Source organism: Phyllostomus hastatus, unplaced genomic scaffold, assembly GCF_019186645.2.
Source record: "Phyllostomus hastatus isolate PE091 unplaced genomic scaffold, TTU_PhHast_1.1 phas_contig_1, whole genome shotgun sequence".
Classification (NCBI taxonomy): domain Eukaryota; kingdom Metazoa; phylum Chordata; class Mammalia; order Chiroptera; family Phyllostomidae; genus Phyllostomus; species Phyllostomus hastatus.
The window spans coordinates 36,183,898-36,206,381 of record NW_025333498.1 but is presented as its reverse complement, the minus strand read 5'-3'; the positions used below and the strand labels follow the sequence as shown (position 1 = coordinate 36,206,381).

General features: G+C 38.5%; 1 protein-coding gene across 21 annotated transcripts in view; it reads right to left on the bottom strand.

Moving 5' to 3' along the window:
* Nucleotides 1-22,484, bottom strand: part of NEB (nebulin) — a 199,106-nt gene that overhangs the window by 152,318 nt on the left and 24,304 nt on the right. For all 21 annotated transcript variants that reach the window (XM_045855577.1, XM_045854126.1, XM_045854714.1 and 18 more), the window contains 21 exons: nucleotides 20,708-20,824; nucleotides 18,983-19,087; nucleotides 18,786-18,893; nucleotides 18,584-18,688; nucleotides 18,083-18,181; nucleotides 16,890-16,994; nucleotides 15,819-15,926; nucleotides 15,622-15,735; nucleotides 14,355-14,456; nucleotides 14,153-14,260; nucleotides 13,962-14,066; nucleotides 12,867-12,965; nucleotides 11,046-11,150; nucleotides 10,372-10,479; nucleotides 10,175-10,288; nucleotides 6,678-6,875; nucleotides 4,710-4,817; nucleotides 2,898-2,996; nucleotides 1,999-2,103; nucleotides 1,806-1,913; nucleotides 16-327 (listed from right to left, as the gene is read on the bottom strand). In XM_045855577.1, the coding sequence (XP_045711533.1) occupies nucleotides 16-327; nucleotides 1,806-1,913; nucleotides 1,999-2,103; nucleotides 2,898-2,996; nucleotides 4,710-4,817; nucleotides 6,678-6,875; nucleotides 10,175-10,288; nucleotides 10,372-10,479; nucleotides 11,046-11,150; nucleotides 12,867-12,965; nucleotides 13,962-14,066; nucleotides 14,153-14,260; nucleotides 14,355-14,456; nucleotides 15,622-15,735; nucleotides 15,819-15,926; nucleotides 16,890-16,994; nucleotides 18,083-18,181; nucleotides 18,584-18,688; nucleotides 18,786-18,893; nucleotides 18,983-19,087; nucleotides 20,708-20,824 (2,532 nt within the window). The remainder of the gene's footprint in view (nucleotides 1-15; nucleotides 328-1,805; nucleotides 1,914-1,998; nucleotides 2,104-2,897; nucleotides 2,997-4,709; nucleotides 4,818-6,677; nucleotides 6,876-10,174; nucleotides 10,289-10,371; nucleotides 10,480-11,045; nucleotides 11,151-12,866; nucleotides 12,966-13,961; nucleotides 14,067-14,152; nucleotides 14,261-14,354; nucleotides 14,457-15,621; nucleotides 15,736-15,818; nucleotides 15,927-16,889; nucleotides 16,995-18,082; nucleotides 18,182-18,583; nucleotides 18,689-18,785; nucleotides 18,894-18,982; nucleotides 19,088-20,707; nucleotides 20,825-22,484) is intronic.

Below are 22,484 nucleotides of genomic sequence, written 5' to 3'. Positions count from 1 at the left end.
GTAAATGTTGCTTACATCGCTCTGTATGTGCATCATGTTTTTGGACAACTCCAGGTCCATGGCATCAGGCAGGTAGGTGTAATGATGAAGCGGATGCTTATAGTTGGTATTGCTGACTATATCCTGAGCTTTCTTAGCTGCCACAACGTTGAACATGTCGTGAGGTGTGTTGTACTTCGTCTTTGTCTTCTCATAGTCTTTTTTATACTCCCGGTCTGACTGTATCTTGGCTACATTCATGTAATGAACCAGTTTCGGGTCATCTTGGAGACTTTGGAAGCCAACCATTTTCCCTTTGGCTTTTTCAAAAGCCTTTTTGTACTGAACCTATTAGAAGTAAATATGGACATATTTTAACATGTAGTAATAAAAATTTTACTGAACAATGAGACCACGGTTTGAAGCAATTTGGCTTTCTAGAAGTTACTTCAATAACCAATTAAATATTCACTTGTATATAGCCAGGTAAAATTAAAATGTAATGTTGAGCACATTGGATTGTCTGTAGTTGATTTTGCCACCTGAGAGAAGTTGAGGTGGGGGCGTTACTATAATTCATACCAATGATGAAGTAAAATAAGTTCCTTCCCACTTAGACACTTGAGACAAAAGAAAAGATAAGCATTTCACATTCTCTACCAAGTATATTGTGCTGCTAAAAAAGATACCAAACAGCTGGCTACTTGATTAGTAGAATTGTAGAGGTAGTAATAGAATTTTAATGCATCTGCATGTTCAAAGAGAACCCAGAGCCAGCAGTGTGAAAACACTAATTGGCTCTGAATAATAAAGTGAGGAGAACTGAGCTTCCTTGGGGAGACCTGGGAAGAACCTGGGAAACTGAGAAGCAGGGATGTGAGGAAAGGTTTGTGTGTAAGTCGGGGTGGGAGGAGGTCGGGGAGCTGTAGGAAACCACCCACACTGAGAGGGTATCGGTGAGGAATTCTGGATAACAGGGACATTAGGACACAGGCATTTATTATTCAACCATCTGTATTTACACTGGTGCAATGCCGATTTCATTTCCAACAACGAGTCAATAAAGTAGTGCTTGGTACTTGGGAGAAATCAAAAGCAAATGGCTATGTTCTGGCTCATACAGAGCAGAAAGAGAAGTGAATCCAGGGAAGGCGAGCCCAGGCAAGTGAACCAGAGCAAAACCATCGTGAGCAAACCCAGAGACAGGGGTGATCACAAAACAAAACGCTTGGGACACCTGCAGCAATCACTGGGAGAGTGCCCTTCTTCCTACAGGATAACAGGTGGGGCTCAAGTCAATTTTACTTAAATCTCAAAGAACAAAGTGACTCTAGTCCACAGTCAAGTCAAAGTAAGATAGCAAAAGAAACAACATTCCTAACTTTAATGGAACCTAATGACTGACTATTAGAGGCTTTAAAACTTGAAGCCAAGTCACCATCCATAGAAGCAATGAAATAAAGAGAATCACTTATTTGAGCAATAGGGAATTCATTAGTAAGCCCTGAGATAAAATTTTACCATCAGGAGGTTATTATGACTTAAATAGTATGTAAGTTATTTTTTTCCACAAAGAAGAATAAAGTGCATTTGTATAGAGGTATAGAGGAGAATTTTTAATTAAGGTGCTCGATCAGAACTGATTAATAAAGGTTATACAAATCTTTACCCCCAAGAAAATTCAGATCTGTTTAGGGAACTTTCTTTTCTAAACAGTTTTCAAGCAGACTGGCCTGCAGTCGGAGATAGCGGATATGGTCACTTTTAGATAACAAGTCCACCCTATATTTTCTAGTCATACACCGGTGACCACCAGTTGGACTTACATCACTCGCAGCCTGCCTGGCAGCTTTGGCAGCTTTGATGGGAATAGCATCCGTCCTCAGGTCATACCCCTTCCTGCTCAAATCTTTCAAGTCTGCTTTGTATATATTCTGAAAGAAAAAATCACTTTGATATAATGCAGTGCACATTTAGATAAGTTTATCGCACAATCAGCAGCTGAGCCGGTGCACACACCTCACTGATGTTGTAGGCATTAACTTTAGCCTGAAGGAACTGGGGTAGGTCTGCTGGCAGGCTGTATTTGTGAAGAATTTCCTCTCCTTTGGCTTTATAGGCAACCTGAAAGAGAAAAAAAATGCATAAACAAACTAATAAAGTAGGAAAAGGGACTGAATGACACAGGAAAAGCATCTCAGAGAGGATCATACTGCACAGAAATGCTTTGTGTGAAAGACTCATTGCATGGTCCCAATATTCACCTGCAAATATCTCGTAGGCATTCTAGGTGTCATATGCAATTACACAGGGTCTTATCTTTGTGCTGGTTCAGCCTGGGCAAAAGCCCCTTGGTATGTATGCACTATGAACCTCTGGATCTAGGTAGGAGCAGCTCCTGGAAAGTAGCCCAGTGAGGGGACCCGATGAAAATGTTAACCTGCCAACACATTCCTGAGTACAGGAAAAACAGTAACGGTGGGATAAACCCACCTCCTATATTCCACTTGGTGGGCTCGTGAAGAGATTGAGGGGTAGGTTTTATTACATATGATTTTTGTCTTAGCTCTGACTTAAAATATAACTCCTCCGTATGATGTAGTGCCTTCATTCATTTTCCTGATCTTTCCTAGAAATAGGCTTATAAGTGTTCCTTGTTATCAAGAGAAGCCCCTCTTACCTTATTTTTGGAAAGCAAGGTCAAAATACTAAAAGAACAGTCAGTACACTGTACATAACACTCTAAAGATATGAATTAGGTGTGTTTTATTAACAATAAGCAGAGGGAATTGCATAGTTGCTGGTGTAACTGAAGCTCTTTAAGTTCCATAACAACTACAGGTGGTTAGCACATTTGGAATACAAATGTACTTATATTCATTAACATTCATTAAGACACAGATAAGATTAACACTTACATCACTTCTCTGGGCCTGGTTAATTTTAGACTGTACTATAATCGGAGCATCTTCGATTGAGGTGAACTTGAGAGTATCTGGATGTTGGCGATATTTTTTCTGTTTGATAAGTTAAAAAAAGAAAAACAATAGTATTACTTGCACTGAAGGCTAATATATTAAAATCCTTGAAATTTATTTTGGGGAGACAGGACTTTTCCTGATTTTAAAATGTTGAAACATTGGATATTTAGTTGGGTGGGGGGGAAATAAATAAAACACAAAAACCATTATTTACAAATTGCCTTAATCTTGGATTTAATGGGGCAGTACAGCCAATATAACTTTCAGAAATCAGACTTTACTCTCTCAGTTTCTTGCTTATGACATAAAAGAAAATACTCTCAGCTAAACGGAATCCAGAAACATCCCAAATTTTTCTAGAGGATTAACAGAAAACCATGCAGAAAAACAACCTGGTGTGTCTTTGCATGACACTACCAAGTTTTCAAAGATGTCATTTTCCTTGTCACACCATCAGCAACTACAGAAAAGCTCTCTCATTGAGGTGGAAGCACTGAGGAATTAGGACAACAGCTATGGATTATTTAAAAAAATAGAGAGAATTTTTGCTTTGCAAGCCTTAATATGGTCAGTATATAGATTGTCACTAAAGTGCTAGAAGGCAGAGTAAAGAGAACCCTGGAATGTGATCCAGCTGGGAGCTGAAAACTTCTAGCTACACTTACTCCAATATTCCTCTCCATTGATTCCCCCAGTCCTCTTACTTTGTGCGTATTAAATATCTCACTTCTGCATAGTTGCATCACGGTTTCAACTTCAGACTTCTGACAACTACCAACTCAAAAGTACTTTTTCTGAAAAATCTCTGAGTAGATAAAATGGTTTTCACCAAAGATGAACCAAAGCAAAAAACAACAAGAACAACAAACTCTTGAGTGTGGAAGACAGCTCTCGCTGAGTATCTTTGTCCCTTTTTTACGTAGTCTAACTTCCTTGATGATGGTTTACCTGACAGCAGTGGGATGTTTCACTGTGTGCAGAGAAGGGACAGATAGCCTGGCTGCTTTACAACTACAAGATCACCATTTTTTTTCTTAGCCTGAATAATAACATAAACTATTTCAAAGCTATCAAGAATATGACATCGGGTATAATACTTCACAGAAGTTCTATAATATTTATTGTATGCATTATTCATAATTGCCAAAAATTGGAACAATTCACATGCCCACTAACTGGACAACCAAAACGCAACATGGCCACACAAAGGAATGCTACTTGAAAAAGAAATAAATTTCAGACACATGTGAGAATATGAATAAACTTTAAAAATATTATGCTTAATGGAAGAAGACTGATATAAAGGAAATTTCTAGAAAAGCAAAACTATAGAAACAGAAAGCAGATGAGGGATTGCCTGGCACTGCAGATGGGAGCAGGAATTTTTCAGGGAATCTTTTTAGAGTACTAGCAGAATTTAAAAATTCAATTGTAATGATGACTATACAACTATATAAACCTATTAAAACTCATCAAGATATACACCTAACATGGTGCTTTGTTTTATGCAAAGTATGCCTTGATAAAGTTGTTAAAAATATTTTTATCATGAATGGTTCACACACATAGTCTTGGTGATGTAAAGCAGTATGCTTATCTATCAGAATAATTCATGCATGTGCTTAGTCTTTCCCCTCAGCAACATCTATTAGAGAATGAAGCAGTAAGGGAGGCACTTGCCATGGTTTTGGGGCTTTTTCATGGGGCACGTGCCCAAACCTCCCTCTGTGACGAGGGCGTTGGCTTTACCTCATTAAGGATGTCTGAAGCTCGCTTTGCCTTTTCCATTTCCAGGGACCCAAAGGGCACCCAGCCACAGCCTTTCATCCAGCTATTGTAGTCGGCTTTGTATTCGACCTAAAACACCAAGAGGAAGGTTGAATTTCTTTTGCTAATCATTGTAAAGGATGTTAAGATTTCTGACCAGCTCCCTTACTCCATGTATTAACAGCATTTTAAACATAACCTTGGTGAGAGATTTTCACAGCCCTCAGGTTTTCACTGTTTTTTCACTTGGCATATGTTTCATTTCATCCTTATTTCCTAATGAACGGAAGTTCAATCTGGGAAATGCTAAAATCAAAGCTATATTTCAAATAATAAATGAAATTGTTATATTTAGATAATCAAATGTGAGATGTTTGTTCACTAGAGCTCTAACTATTATATTTCAAAGGTCAAATGAAGACTGAAGGCCAAGTAAAAGTTGACAGTTTTGCTCATTTTCTGATTGGATAAGACTTGATAGTGTTATTTGTACTAAGTGTTTGCACACAGTGACCTGCACGTGTAATGGTCAACTTAAGAGATTTTCTACATTGGCTAACAGGGCACTTTAACATAGTTGCATTCATTAGTTTGCTTATAGAGAGCAGTTATCTTCTGGAATTGGTCTTATTTTGAGGACAGTTACTTTATTTTATTCAAATAATGAGCCACCCTTTTTACCTGGCCTTAGATGGCACCTAAAACACTCTAGAAACAAAATTCAAATTGTTCCTTATTGTGGGCTTTTAACTGGAATGAAAAATCAAGAAACCATTTGGTTCCTGCTTTTGAGATGCTTACAATCTATTTGGGAGGCAGAAATATAGCAAAGAGTAAGCAAATAAATAATATGATAATATATAAAACAGAATTCTTAGTGATAGAACTGTTGGGATCTCATTATGTGAGCATTATTCACAATAGTCTAAAGACAGAAGCAACCCAAATGTCCACTGGTGGAAAAATGGCTGAACAAAATACGATGTCACACAAAATGGAACAACGTCCAACCTCAAACAGGTAGGAGAGCCTGACACACACCACGACACTGATAATAAGCCAGTCACAAAAAGTGACAAATACTTGATTATTGCATTTACATGAGGTCTTTACAACAGGCCAGCTCAGAAAGAGAAAGTAAAAGGGTGACTGTGAGGGCCTGAGGGGAGGAGGAAAAGGCGAGCCGTTGTTTAACGGGTGGAGAGTTTCAGTTTTGCAAGATGACAAAGGTCTGGAGGTTGGTTGCACAACAGCGTGAATATAAGTAACTGCTACCCAAGTGTAGACTTAAAATGGTAAAGATGGCAAATTTTATGTTAAGTGTATTTTACCACATTTTTAGAAAATAGAATTGTTAAGATAAAACATTTGATTCTGTAGCTAAAATTAACTCGCCTAAACATGTTTTGATCTACAGAAAAAAACCCAGCTACTATAAAAATTGATGCTGTAAATCATAGATTTTATTTTTAGACACAATGGCTATCTTTGTAAAAAATTATTGATATTGGTGTATGTGATCATTATTACAGTGGTGATGATAGTAACAATGAATGTTTTATGAGAACAATATCCAACCTCAAAAAGGTAGGAAGTTCCAATACATACTGTAACCCTGATGAACCTGATACCCTGTTCAGTATTTCTGCACACCTTTAAATCCTCTAAACAATGATTTAGTTTTATTCCAATTTTACAAGGAGGGCTCTACACTCAGCCAGGTTGGTAGCTTTTCCAGAGGGCACCAGTGTTGGGGTGTGTGCTAGCCCAGGTCTGTCTAACTGCTGAGGGTGTGGTCTCTTAGGACCACAGGGTGACGTCCCCATTACATATTTCCTACGCACAAAAGATCACACAGACACCTCTGAGAATTGCCAAAAAACTCATTCAACTTAGCCATTTTTTTCAGCTTCCACCTTAAGAGGGGATAGAGAGAAGCTGATCACTCACATCACTCTGCAGTGCATATGACTTCTTGGCGAGGTCCAGGGGGACGCTGTCGGGAGGGTAGTGGTAACTGTGTATGAGGTGCTTGTAGTCCACATCGCTGACAATTGCCTGGGATTTCTTAGCTTGGGCGACTGGGAGCATATCAAGAGGTGCCGTGTAGTTAGTTTTCGACTTTTCATAGTTTTTACGATATTCACGCTGTGAATAAAAAAATTCCCATTTATTACCTTAACAGATTTCCAGAAAAGCACAGAGATCTCTCCATAAACAACAAATACAAGTTAGAAAAAACAGATTGAAACATGTGAGTTGTTATTTTTTCCTAAATTTTGTTCATACGTTACACATCGTTGAAATGCCCCCCAAAATCACACATGGACAGATTTTCTCGAATCTCTTTTTAGATCACAGCACAGCTGACAGACACCAGGCCTGGGCCACAGCATCTGCTTCAGCCAGGTATTACTTTACAGTAAAACAAGGGTCTTCAAAGACCACCAACAAGCATTATGATTTACTGAAGTAAGCTGTCCTTTGAAGAGTTTTCCAATAAGGGAGTTTCTGTTTTTTGATTGGCCAAAATCATATGACAATCATTTCATACTTCTGATCTTGTGAAATGGCTACTTGATAAATAGAACTGTACATTTGACTTCTTAGATTTCTAAAGTCATCTTTAAATGAGTAGTTTCTGATTTTTTCAACCTGACTGTTCTACTTTTGACAGTGGATAAGCCCCACTGAGAATCCCAAAGGTTGTTTCATATCAAGTGTAATTTTGGTAACAATTTTTAAAAAGCTTCAGATTGCAGCAGTTATAACACCTCAAAGGAGAAAAGTGTGGGAAGCTGAGCCATTAAAGTAACCTTTGCCCCCATGGACAGTGTTCTCGTAATCCAAACATCCTGACTAAGCCTCAGAAGGCACTTTTCATTGGCTGGTGCTCTGGAATGGTTAGACAGGTTGCTAATTAGATGAAAGTCCAAGCTTCATCAGGTCTACTCACCAGTGACCTTAACAGAGAGAAAAATTCTAAACCAGTGCCTTTAGGAGAATTCTAAACCCATTATAGGCCCTCATAGTCATGTAAGCATTAAAGAGAGTAAGTAACCCAAGCTACTGAGCATAGATGTATATTATAAATCTTCTGTAGACATTTTTTTTGCAAATGATCCAGTCTTTCAGCTTTCTTGGGGAAAGAAATCTTCCTTCTAACATTTTGTGGGTAATAACTTTCACTGAATAAATGTATCACTTAGTTGTAAAGTCTAGATCCTAGTTTATGAAAATAAATAGGAAAACCTTCTAATGATACGAAAAAACATTAACAAAATAAAGACAGTTTGTCTTTATTAGAAATAAACTAATAGCCCTGGCTGGTGTGGTTCAGTGGGTTGAGTGCCGACCTGCGAATGGAAAGGTCACTGATTTGATTTCCAGTCAGGGCACATCTCTGGGTTTTTGGCCAGGTCCCTGGTTGGGGACATGCGAGAGGCAACTGATCAGTGTTTCTCTCCTTCTTCCTCTCCCTCTCTCCCTCCCTTCCTCTCTCTCTAAAAAATAAATAAAATCTTTAAAAAAAACTATCTAAAGAAAGAAACTGATAAGCAATGTTGCACAGCAGTCAGAGTGTGGAAGTGTTTTTGACTAAACTGTTTTGACTCTCTTGTTCATTTTCATACAATCCACACATATGTGCACATATAAAATGTTGTCAAAGGTCCAAATGGCTTTAAAAGGTTCTTTTTAAAAAGTGAAGCATGTTCTAGACCTGTAGCTTAGCGTTGAGCTTGGATATCATGTGAGAATGACTCATTATTGACTATCTCCATGTTTGGTTGCCAACATCAATCAATTAAAAAGTATTTATTGAGCACTTATTATGTGCCTAGTGTTCTAATGGGTTTTATGATAGGATGAAAAACAAAGATAAAATATGTGTGCTCTCAAGAGAGAACTATAACTTTTTTGAGTTAAGAAGGGATAAGGAACTAGAAAACAAGATAAGTTTGTGCATGTAAGCACTATATATGACATAATTCAGCATGAAGTTATTAGATAAAGTAACTGAATGGGATGTTTTAAAGTTCTTTATAAGTATATGGGGGACCCAAAAAATCTCAGAATTTATTTATTAAAAATTGTGTATTTATTCTTACATGTTTAAATTTCAGTCACCTCCAAAGTACTCCCCATATGGAGACATTTTTCCCACTATTTTTTTAAACTTGTCAATTTTGATGCCTTTTAGTGCTTCTGCCGTTTTTTGTTTCATGTTTTCACATTTTCAAAACGCTTCTCTTTGAGCACTTTTTTTCAGAGAAACAAAAGAGTTTCTGGGGTGAGATCAGGTGGATAGGGAAGGTGGGACATGGGAGTCATGCCACTTTGGGTCAATAACTGCTGACCACTCAGCGTGGCATGGGCAGGTGTGCTCATAAATCATCCATCATGAGATGGGCAAACACACTGCAAGAGACTTCAAAAAAAATTTCACTGAAACCCAACACAGCCTATTACAGCAACACCTCTGGTACGCTGATTCAGATGGGTTCCCAGAACACTCACCTAGTGGACAAAGCCTGTACTGCAAGGGGCCTGCTCTGCAGAACATAATTCCAGGGGTTTTTGGGGGGTGGTGGCGGTAAGTTACATAGATTTATATATAATTTATATAAATTTATATAGTATTATATAGATCACATGAACACATGGATAAAATGAAAACAAGTAATACAAACATCCTTCTATTTAATTATGAATAAATAATATTTGCAATCTATGTTGAACATTTTTAACACTCTTAAGTGATTCACTCAACATTTTTTGAACACATCGGATACTGCAGCTTGCAATAGTAGATGTTTGCTTCTCTATAGTAAGGAGTTAACCAAAAGATAATAGATGGCCATAGACAAGCCTTAGAAAATCCATAAATTCTCTGAAATTTAGGCAAAAGTTATGAAAAAAAGTTTGCTTTTCTGGACAGATGATCCAAATATTTTATCAGATTCTCAAAAGGGCCTATGATTAACTGAGTATTTTTCTGGGACCTAAGCCAGTAGTAATTACCAAGTCAATGAGGAGCAATTGATAGCTACACTAAGATTTTTACCTGTGAATCAAGATTTTCTTCCAAAATAAAAACAGTTTAAGACCATCATTTTAAAGGACATTTTTGAATTAGAAGAAAATATTCAAACATTTACCAATGTTTTCTAAAAGGTTTTAAGAATTACAACTGATACCCTATTAAATATTAACACATTTTTTTCAAAGTGAAATAAATATCAAATACTAATGACTAACCTTTTTCCTCAATCATGAGAGATGTAAGAATCTAGGGGAGCCTTCCACTGCTCAAGTTCTCTCCAGCCGCTTGTTGTTTTGAACCTGACATACCCCATGGATACAGAACCCTTTCATATGCCACTGCCCTTGAACATGTTAACAGCGGCGCCATCTTAAAGACAAGACAGAATGACCAAAGCACTCACATCGCTCTGCATTTTGGCTGTCTTCAAAGAGTGCAGTATCTTGGGATCATCATTAACGCTGAGGGCTCCAATCATTTTCCCTTTGTTTTTCTCGTAGTCTTTCTTGTACATCACCTGCAAGGATATCACACATGCCAGATCCCACCCATCAGGGGACACCACAGAGCCCCCAGCCCAGGTCCCCAGGCCACACTCACGTCACTAGCATTCTTGCTGTTGGCCTTGGCTGCCAGGAGGGGAATGGCGTCCACTTTAATGTCAAACTTCTTAGCTTTGCTCTTCTCCCAGTCGTACTTGTAAATACTCTGTGCAGGAAATTTTTAACAAAGGAATTGTAAAAACATCTAACACAGATTCACACAGTAAAAGTTTTTTAAAAACATTGAAAATTTGTACGTGTGGACTTATTTCACCTATAAATACTGTATTTACCAAGTGGTAGAATACTACTTATTTATCTATAATTCAGCATTGTCCATACATTCCCGAGCATGTATAATATACTTTTTAAAACATTCTGTGAAATTTCTAAAGACTCTGCTATCGTGATGTTTACAGGATAATAACAAAGAGAAAACCACCTGGAGAAGGTGAGATGTTCCCTTTACACAGGAGAGTTCTTGTAAAACCCTAGGGATGACCAAGGGCAACTGAGAGAATGTTTCTGATGGTACCAGAGACTGGAAAATGAAATCTGATAGCTGAGTAAGATCTTTAGGAGTATTTAGGCCTTGAAAGCTCTATGAACACTCTGGCAACAATCTCACTAGTTGTTTATTTGCATAACCCCTAACCTGGTCTTCTTGAACCCCTGTGACATTCCCTCTTTCATGCACATGTGAACACAGGCCTCTGTGCCTTCGGTACTCACATCACTCAGGTTATAGGCATTGATTCTGTGCTGGATAAACTGTGGAGCATCTGCTGGTACATTGCACTTGAACTTCTCACCTTCATATTTTGCTTTGTAATTCAGCTGAAACAGAGTAGAGGGTAGCCAAACAGTTTAAGATAGGAACTTCCTCAAATTTACATAGGAGAATCTATATAGCTAAGTCATCGCTACCATTTTTTGAAAAATGCCCCAAAGAAATAGTTTATCCAGTTGAAGTGCCACACAGAGCCCACAGGCTCAGCCCCTCTTTTGGGGCTTGTGGTGTAACCAGACTTTGGGCATCATTTTGTAGATGCAGTGTGTATGAGCTAAACTTCTAGGCTCTGCTGAAGGCACAAACACCCCAAACCTATGAAAGTCCTGAAGAGCACTGACAAAAATAATAATAATTCTAAATAACATGCTAGCGCTGTTAAAAAGATATGTAAATTCTTATTAAATACAAATAGAAGACTTTAAACATTTTTAAAAAGTAACATTAATTGGGAGAAAGGCAGCATAAAGAGCAAATGGGCTGTTGAATTGTGAAGCTAACAGCAAATGGACGAGATTGAGAAGGATGGTGCAATAAGCATCTTCAGAACAGTGCCCGTGGCCTAACGAGGCCAACGAGAAGAGTGTGGGCACCAGGTACTGCGCACAGCACTGTATTTCTCTGCATCTCACCAAGTTCAGTGGAGTCCGTGGTGTTAATGATTAGCAGTTCTTTCTGGCACAGAATATTAACATGCTAGGAAGCATTGCTTATGAACCAATATGACTTCTGGGTTATACTGACACTATTCCCTTCTTTACCAATTTGCACATGAGCTAATTCATTATTAAAGCAGGTTTTGAAGTAGAGCAAACTCTATGTTTTGATTTACTGTCTTGAGAAGGATGTGCTACTCCTCATGATTTAGCTGTCTCAGCACCTCATTACTCAGTGGGGTCTACCAATCAGCAGGATCAGCATCACCTGGGAGCTTATCAGAGAGTCCGAACATGGGTCCCTCCAGACCTACTGAATCACAGTCTGCATTTAATAGGGTCCATGGGTAAGCCACATGACTGTGAATGTCTGAGAAACACTGCTGCTCTTCTGCAGACCGTGGCAGGGCTGGACCCTTCTGCCATAGGTCTTCCTTGGCTACCTGATCTAAAGTGCCCAGCCAGTCAATCCTCCTCATGGCATCCTATTTTAATTCTGTATCTCCATTGTATCTTAGTTTTCTTATTATCATCTGACACCTTTCTTGTTTCTGTGCTTGTTTTCTTCTCGTAAAGCCTTTGTTAGGAAACTTAAGAATGGGAAATGCTTGCCTTGTCACTTGTTAGCTATGCAAAGTAGATGCTTTTGTTATTTAAGTTATCATGGAATTTTAGTATGCATTATTTTTAGTATGCATTACTTTTTGTATAGTCCTAATGATTAACACAACTAAATCCTGAGGATTTGGTATAATCTTCAGTGGGAATGAGCAAATTCCTACTAAAAATTGATGAGTTATTGAAAAGTTACATTTTATTTTAATTATTATCTAACACCATTTTTCCTGAGGGTGCAGTTCAATCCAGCAGTTACATATTTCTACAGAGACCATGCCCTCCTTCATCTCCTACCATTTCAGTAGTAGACCTCTTACTACTGTCTCCCCCATATTCTCAGCCGCCTCATTGCAAGATTTTAAAGATATCTTGACTAATGACATTGTTGAGATAACAGATGGACAAAAGAAGATTATGCATGTAAATGCTTATGGTTCAGATAATCACAGCATTCCAGATCACCACACGTGCATAAGTCAAGGTACTTACATCGCTAAGCTGTTTCATATTGAGCTGGGCTTGCAACAGTACAGGAGTATCAGTGACAGCCGTGAATTTGGTCTTATCTGGATGAACTTTGTAGGTATGCTAGAAAAGATATTCTTTAATGAAATTTCATAATGTATCTTTATGTTCTTGTTTGTATACACACTATAAAACATATATATATATATATAAACATATAAAACGTTTCTAGCCAAAAGTTAGTTTACTTCCTGAAAACTTGTTTGATATGTTCTTTTTCCGCTCCCTCCACCCACTGAAGTTGCTTCTAAACTGGACTTCCTGCTACAGTTTAGCAACCAGATTGCTCCTCCCTCGGCCGAAGCCCTACATGACTCTCCACTGGACTTCATAGTCACTCTAAACTGTATCTTGGCTTACAAGCCCCACCCTACAAAAACCTCCCCTTCGTTCATCTCCTACCATTTTACCTTTTACTACTACCCCCCTCCCCAATACACTTCAGCCACCTCATTCCTTCAATCCTCAGATGCCAAGCTTGTTGTCTGCTTAGGTGGCTCTTCCTGCTGCTCTTCTGTTCTTGGCACAGCTGCACATTCCTGCCTTAGGCCTCCCTTGACCATCCAAACTACAGTGTCCACCCAATCTTTCTCCCCACATCATCGTGTTTCAATTCTGTAGCATCATTCTGCGTTACCTGTTTTATCATTGCTGGTATCTGCCTTGCCTCTGTGCTCTTCATTGTCTGTACCTCCCATGAAAGAACTTGCCATGAGAGGCAGCCCACCTTGTCAGCACCAAGGACAGCATTTGGCACCAGCTAGCCCCTCATGTAAACAGCCCCTCATGAAGGAACACCTAGCTTTCACAAATCTGTCTTCCCCTTCCCCTAGGCCCTGTATGCATTGGTGAAAACAGAGATTTATAAATCCCAGAATTATTCTGTAACAAATAGGCATCCTTGCAGTAATTTCTGTGTTCCCCAATTCCACCCAAAAGCCAAAATTAAGAATTTAACACCTAACTACTGGGTGCTAGTATTTAAACTCCTACTGAATTACCACTAGATGGCACAAGAGTCCCAAACCCAATTTCCAGAATTCAGAGCAGCTGACTTACATCTTTACACTGGTCTAGCTTCTTGATCGCTTCATATTCTTGTGTGATTGTCTGAGGGAAATAGCATTTTCCTTTGTCTTCTTCATATTCTGCTTTGTAATTTTTCTATAATGAGAAAGAACAACAACAGATGATTATTGTTATTGCCCCTAGTGTTACTGCGATGCAAGAGCAATTGTCTTGAAACTTACATCACTGTTTTGAGCTGAAACCTTCATGCAGTGTATTTGATGTGGGTCTTCAGGGCTGCCTATATAATGACCCAGAATGTTCTGCACATACGAATCTTTATACTTATTCTGAAAAAGAAAACATATGGCACTCAAATGGACAGTTATTCATCAAACAGTAGGAAAGCCCTCAAACCCCAGAGGTAACCACGGCCTTTCCAACCTCGCCAAAGTTCTTTAGCAGAGTGTCAAGTTGGTATTTAGGAGTCTCACAGTAATTCATGCTCTTAGCCTTTGTCTTCTCATAGTTTTCTTTGTACAATCTCTGTCCAAGGAAAAATAAAATCAAACAAAGGAAAAATAAATCTAATGGTGTAAAAGTCATTTTTACTACACTTTAACCAAAAGGGCAAATTTTGTATTTTCAGCAGCACTGGTTTTCCACAAAGCAAAAAAAGCAGGATGAACATGGTAGCGGCTCATGTCTTCCTGGCTGATTTACTCTGCTGATAACCGTAAATACATTTACTTTACTGATTGTAATATTTCTCAGCCAGGATAAACCAGAGCACATGAATGCTGCTGTCTAAGCAATTTTTTGTCATGAAATAATTTTTTCCTCTTGAATGTGTTAGTTTTTTAAGAGCTGGTAAAATGAGGTCAAAGGTATAAGATGAGCCTTAGGTGCTTAGATACAATCTTAGAAAAGTTTTCAGTTCAGTGCTTGAAAACCTCTGGAAGTTAGCTTTTATCATTAAGGCTTAATCTTTTACTTTATAGCAATAATACATGGCAGATGGTTTTTCTGTTTATTGTATGAATCATATATTTCTTCACATTCTCTTTTAATCCTCACATGTAGAAATGCAAAAGCATACTAAATACAGGAATATTTAAATGATACAGACAAGGGAGTATATACTTTTTGGGGTATGAATTTGAAAGGCAATTTTATAATTAGTTTTATTTTATATTTAATAAGCAATCTAAAGGCTTTAAAGTGAAATCAGTATTTTATAAAATTCTTAAAATAATTTGCTTTTAAAGCTATGCTTCATCTAGTTATTCCTACTTTATCTTTAGCCTGATCTTCTCATTTCTAGCCTTTTATTTTTCTGAACATATTTTTGCTAAGTACCTTACTTAAGTCAGGTCATGGCATGGAATGAATGAATACATATTTAAACATCCTGAGATACTGAGCCCATTTCTAAGCAAAGCAATAAAGAAAATGATATTGCTAAGAAAATTTCCCTCTATACAAAGGAAGGCATTAAGGAGATGAAGGGAAACTTTACAATATTCACTGATGTCTCAAAGATCACAGACATCATAAAAATGAGGAAGTAAATCATCCACTCGGCTTTCATGTTTGATTGTCTTCCTGGATCTGAGATTTCATTTAGGCTAATATCACATCTGAGCTCACATTCAACAGTAGGTGCAGGTGGCTGCATCAGAAAATAAGGGTGATTGACCCAAGCACTCACATCGCTCTGCATTTTGGCTGTCTTCAAAGAGTGCAGCATCTTGGGATCATCATTAATGCTGAGGGCTCCAATCATTTTCCCTTTGTTTTTCTCGTAGTCTTTCTTGTACATCACCTGCAAGGATATCACACATGCCAGATCCCACCCATCAGGGGACACCACAGAGCCCCCAGCCCAGGTCCCCAGGCCACACTCACGTCACTAGCATTCTTGCTGTTGGCCTTGGCTGCCAGGAGGGGAATGGCGTCCACTTTAATGTCAAACTTCTTAGCTTTGCTCTTTTCCCAGTCATACTTGTAAATACTCTGTGCAGGAAGTTTTTAACAAAGGAATTGACAAAAAGGATACGTGTGTTATCACACTTTGAAGACTAGAAGGGAACCCAATACCTTGTCTTAATATAAAGGGACTTTTCATTGTCCTTGAAATCATTCATATTTTAGCTAATTCTCTTCAAGTTGAAGCTTCTAATTCTACCAGATTAATCTTATGTACTCTCCATTGGGCTAGTTCATCAAATTAACTTAATTCTAGTTATCATACCAATATTTGATTTTTAACACTGAATATTTTTTACAATGGCACAAATATTCTACAGTTAAATTTTTATAATATAAAGGCATTGCTTTAATTTGAACTCAAAATCCTCTGCAAAAGTTATTTCATGAATCATTATAGTACTCATTGATGCTGGATAATCTTTGTACTTAAGGAAAGGGTTGTTGAAGAAATGGAAACATCTAAGGATAATTTGGTTTTTCTATAGAATTAAGTTTGGAAATGAAAGAGCAATGGATAGCCAGCCCTACACCTTTTGAATGCCTCATATCTTTGCTAGTGCAAGTACCCTTACATGTGGAAATAAGTATCATCTATGTGAAACAAGAAACATTACAGACTTGAAGAATAAATAAAATAAAGCTAAATCTTAAAACAATCAAATCCTGAAAGAAAATTAATTATAGCATAGTATAAATGAATATATGACTAACAGATCTAGCATCAAATTTCCAACTAGACATACATGGGTGACAGAATTTTAAAGGTTGACTAAAATATATTAATGTCTAGTTGTGTGAAGCTACTTACATGATTGCTACACACATGTTATGAAGTAAATTCAGTTACATTGGCAGAGGCATAGGAACATGATACAAACATTAACTGTTCTTCCCATCTTTACCATTGAAATAATTATTTAATGAAGCAATTAAAAATAAAAGCACAAGTTGTCAGCATACCACACGGCATGGTGGGAAGGAACTTACATCACTCAAGTTGTATGCATTGATCTTGTGCTGGATAAGGGCAGGAGTATCCGGAGGTATGTGGCACTTAAACTTTTCACTTTCATGTTTCGCTTTGTAATTTAGCTGAGAGAGAGAGAGAGAGGATGATTTCAGAAGAAGAATTGTTCTAAAGAACAAATTTTCATAACAAAATGTGGAATAAATTTTCTTAAATAAAATGGACAAAGTTGTTAAGATTAAAAGAAAAATCCAGAGCTAGAGTAGGCCACCTTGCACAGCTGACAACCTGTGTCTCAGACACGTGGCAGCTGTTGCCTCATTTGGTGCCATGCTGGGGCTCAAATGGAAGGAGGCGGCTCTTTCATGCACGGTCCCCTTCACGTATATCACAACTGGCCCTGCTGATTCTGGGGGTGACAGCCCTTTCTTCCCTTTCATTGTCAATTCTCACAGGAGAATCTTTTCTAACAAATACAGGGTGGGGCAAAAGTAGGTTTGGTTATATAGAAAATAATATAGTAATTAATAAGTAATAATACAAGAATAAACTCTGTTTCACGTACTCACAATGGTAAACCTACTTTTCCTCCTCCAGGGGAGGATATGTTCCCACACCCATGCATACATTATGGCTTGTTGATACTCTAACTAAGGCCTTTCATTTCTCAGGTCATAAATCTCCTGAGGTTACTCTTATTTTATTTAGTTCCACATAAGCTTGGAAATTCATGCTTAAAACTCATGTGATAAACTGACTGCAAACACTCCATTTTCTAGTACTTATGTAAGAGAGAGAAATCCCAGGTGTTAAATATCTGCTCTGGGGCAGGGTGTGGACGATGCACATATCTCCTTTCACTCAATTTTCAGAACAACCACAATAGGAATTATGCAGCAAGAAGAAGTTAAATGATTTGCCCAGACAGAGCTGGAATTTGAATCCAGTTTTATCTGACTTCAGAACTCATGTTCTTTCCTGTGCTTTAAGCTAAATTAGTTTCCCTTATAGAACCATTTTACCTTAAGTATTATCCTCCCAAAAAGATGCAGGAGATGCAAGACAACTAAATAGAAAATATTTTAGGTGACTGCATATACACACAATTTACATAGCCTTTTTTGTAACTGTGACAAGTCACTGGACTTCCTATACAGAGTTATGCTATGCTGTCCCTCGTAATTGGACTTCCTGGAAATGCAAAGGAACTTACATCACTCAGTTGTTTAGCATTGACCTGGGCTTGCACCTGAACAGGTGAGTCAGTTACTTGAGTGAATTTTATCTTTTCTGGGTGCACTTTGTAGGTGTGCTGTGGGGGAGAAAAGGAATCAGGTTTAGCAATATCACCTATCAAATCCACGTAGGCCTACAGGACTAGTGAGCATAACACCATTCCCCCACAGAAAAAATACCTGTAGTTAATAAAACACTTATTTTTTTTCCTAATTAGGCTGCAGTATCTTTGAGAGGCACTTTTACAAGAAACTTTCCCATATCTTCAGATGCCCAAGAACTCCGCTTTGGGAAAATAATCTAGAATTAGCTCTTGAAATGTATGAACAAAAAAATAGTACATCTATTATAAAATAAATTTTCTTTCTTACAATTTATTGCCTTGGATTTATTTGTAAAAGTGTCAAAATTGTAAACATATCTGGACCCCTGGATGCTATGGAGCACAGTGATGCTCTCAGTCGCACTGCAGACTTACGTCCTTACACTGATCCAGCTTCTTGATGGTTTCATATTCCTGAGTTATGGTCTGGGGGAAAAAGCATTTACCTCTGTCCTCTTCGTATTCTGCTTTGTAGTTTTTCTGTGAGAAAAAAAATCAGACACAAGGATGCAACCATTATATTCATGCCCTAAAATTGTGTTACTTGGAAAGCTGAACAAATTGTATTAGAACTTACATCACTGTTTTGAGCTGTGACTTTCATACAGTGGGTATAATGTGGATCCTCAAAGCTGCCTACATAATGTCCCAAAATATTTTTTAAGTAGGACTCTTTATATTTATTCTGAAAGACAAGACATTTCATTTATTTATTTGTGAAATGGTGGGGTTTTTTGTTTGTTTTTGAACAGGAGTAATCGCAGGATTGCTTACATCACTGCTGAATTTCTGCAGAACGGTGTCAAGCTGAAATTTGGGGGTCTCACAGTAGTTTATGCTCTTTGCCTTTGTCTTTTCATAGTTTTCCTTGTATAATCTCTGTAAAGCAAAAAATTAGTTCAGTGGATTCCTGTCACTCCCACACTGATTGCAACACTTGTATTTTCTAGCACTAAACAAAAGAAGAAGAAGAAAGATATTGCCTGTCAACTGTCTTAAAAACTGACAATCAGATACTAGGCTGTCACGAATGATAAGCCTTTTCTATGAGCAATTCTTGTAAAGCCTAAGTTTTGCACATGCTTCAAAAAATTAAAAAGCCAATATGCTGCCTCCAACCAAGCCCTTAGCTGCAGAGGTTCTTGTGTGTTTCTGAACATCGGCCTTCTCCATCCACCACCTCACACACACGTCCCTCACTGATGCTGCACCTCACATAGGGATATTCTGAGTAACAGCAAATTTTCCTGTTTTATAAACAAACTTGCGTGAAAAACTTCAGTAAATGTTGAGAAATACACACTCTGTTTTTTCCTCCTTCTACCACAGAAAATTCAGTACTGTACCATAAAGTATATACAAGAACTCAAATCATGAAACTCCCAACTTGTATTCTCTGCTAGGATTTATCTTTTGCTCTGATAACAACAATAAACAATTATTGAGAGTGTAAATGCACAGGTGAGGAGGCAGGTTGTTGTCACTTTTTCATCCTGGGTTTTGAAGTTGTAAATGCTGCTATTCATTTTTAATATATTTATGGTCCTGTCTTTATCAGCAGAGTGGATTTAAACCTTGGCTTTTATATGTTTGATAAAGACGGCCTTCATCTGGGAAGCAGGAGGTGTGCGTGGATTCCCTGTGGAGCTATTTAGACAGATCCATCTGCACTCTCTCACCTGTCACTTTGCTCACCCCGCTCCTCGATCACTTGTGCTCATTTCTGCAGTGCTGACAACCCGAGGGACACAGAGAAGATAACTGGCCCACCCAGAGAGCCACATATAATCCTCAAATGTTGGGAAAGCTTAATATAACCTAACCATAAGGAAAAATGCAACTGATCACATGTTCAGTCTCTTTAATATATCGTAAAAGTGGACTTGGGCTGCTAGTCTTTTAATGCCAGGCCCACTTCTCACTTATCTAATCTATTTCATTTCTAATGGTTTAATAAAGTGCTTAACAACTCCACAAGTAGGAATTCCTGTGAAGACTTAGGGGGCCATCTTCTGAGTCCTGCTGTGTGCAAGTGATGGTTTTTGTGGCCGGGATCTGAGGAGACAATAGCAGAGGTGGAGAGGGAACTTTTGCAACAGGACATTGTCCTTCTCCCAGCAGCGGGGAGGTTGCTAACACTGCCTCATCTCTCCTTCTCTCCTCCCCTTTCAAAATCTCCTTCTGCCTCTGTTAAGATCACAAAGCATCTCCCAGAATGGACAGTAGCCCTGGAGGCACAGGCACCTGGAGCCTGTAAGCAAATGAGGATTTCTCTGCCCATTGTCCTAACCCCCAATGTCCCCCAGCCCCACAAATGGACACACATCATACTCGGAGGTGCTAAGGCCTTCCTGTGGTTAGACAGTTCCAGGGGAACTGCTACATCACAACTTTAAAACACCTGCAATGTCTATTTGTGTTTAGTCATTATAGAAAGCGAATGAGCTTGTCTCTCTTGCAGCTGAAGTTAAAAAAACACTTAGATGAGAATATACTTACGTCACTTAGGGCATTTCCTGCCACCTTCAGCTGCTTGAGCAGAGGGTTTTCTGAAGCAGGAAGTACATTATAATCTGCTTTTCCTTTATTCTTTTCATAGTTTTCTTTGTATTTTACCTGTAGGAGTGAAATAAAGTGATAAAGAAATTCTAAGAGTTATTTTTGTTCTAGTCTCTATTACCAAATTATGACATAGTTCCACAAATCAATGTTCTCTTTAGAAAAATGACAGCTTGATGTTTTATAAGCAAAATACAGTAGCATAAGTATAAAATACATAACAGTAGTGGAGAAACTGCATACATTTTCAAGGTATCTTTTCTTCCTATTCATTTATTCATTCCAAAATATCAATCATGATATTTTTGAGTATCAATTATATGCCAGGCTCTGGGACACATACAAGAGAGAGTAACATATAGCCTCTGCTCCAAAAGATGGAGGTAGATAGATACGTAAATAATGGGAGAGAGAAAGAGGCACAAATAATGACAGCACATGTCCCAGATGCCTGCTGCTCCAGAATCTTATCTGCCAACACATTTGAAAAGAAATGAAACATCATGCACTACTCTTTTACATCTCAACTCTGATTGTGTGTGTGGGCAAGTGTGCACTTAATGCCCGCACAGGAGGGGAAGGCAGGGATTGGGCTGGACTAATGGTGGCACCTTCAGCTTTTCTCTCCACCCTTCCCACTTTGCACCTTTAATTCCAGCTCCAGCAGAAGCTGCACACGAGGGCTCAAAAGCCCCTGTCAGGAACGTGTCCAATGAGAGGAGAAGACCCTAGTTCTGACCATGATCCCCAGGGCCAGCCATCTGTTTCACCAATAGAACCATAAAATAAGTTTAAACAATCCTAGACCATCTATCAACATTTAAAAACCTCAGGAAAAAATGAAATCAGCTTGGTATCCAAAGGCAGGAGATACACCACTGAAAGCCAGCGACGCCACTCCCTGCAGGCTACACAGAGGACTCACAGGGGACAGAAAACACAGATAACCTCCCCTGTCTCATAGAGTTACATATTTCCTTGAAAAATGGAAACAGAAAGGAAATTCCACAAACCCTACTGTTCCCCTACCTGCACTTGGAACACACAGTCACCACTCCTGTGCACAGGTGAACTGTCAGGGCTTGTGGCCAAGCCACCCTTCCTTTCAAGCCCCTTCCCTTTCACCTGCTCAGGGACATCACTCCAGCCACTCTCCTTCCTCCAACACAATCACACTTTCCCTCCACCCTGGATTTTTCCAGCATAGAAACATGGTGTTTTTGTCTTCTATCTTAAAAAAGAAAATCCCTTCTTCACACATTTATCCATCAGCTACTACAACTTTTTCTTCTTTTCTTTTCAGCAAATCCTTTGAGAGAGTTGAATATACTTACATTCTTCTGTTTCTCTCTTCTCATTCACTCATGAACCCTCTGCAAGCAGACTCAACTGAATAGCTCTTATTAAGTTCACCAGGGACCATACAGTGATAAATCCATTTCAGAAACATTTGATACATTTGGTCACTCCTTCTCCCTTGACTTGCTTCTCAAGAACTCATTCTCTTTAGATTTTTCTCCTACCTCATCTCACTGATATCTTCACATGGAACACTCCAGAGTTCAGTCCTTAGAGTTTTCCCACTTGCTCCCCTGATGGCTTCCATTCTTATGTCATTAAATCTATTTGCCCTGGCTGATGAAGCTTAGTGGATTGAGCTCCAGCCTGAGAACCAAAACATCATTGGTTTGATTCCCAGTCAGGGCACATGCCTGAG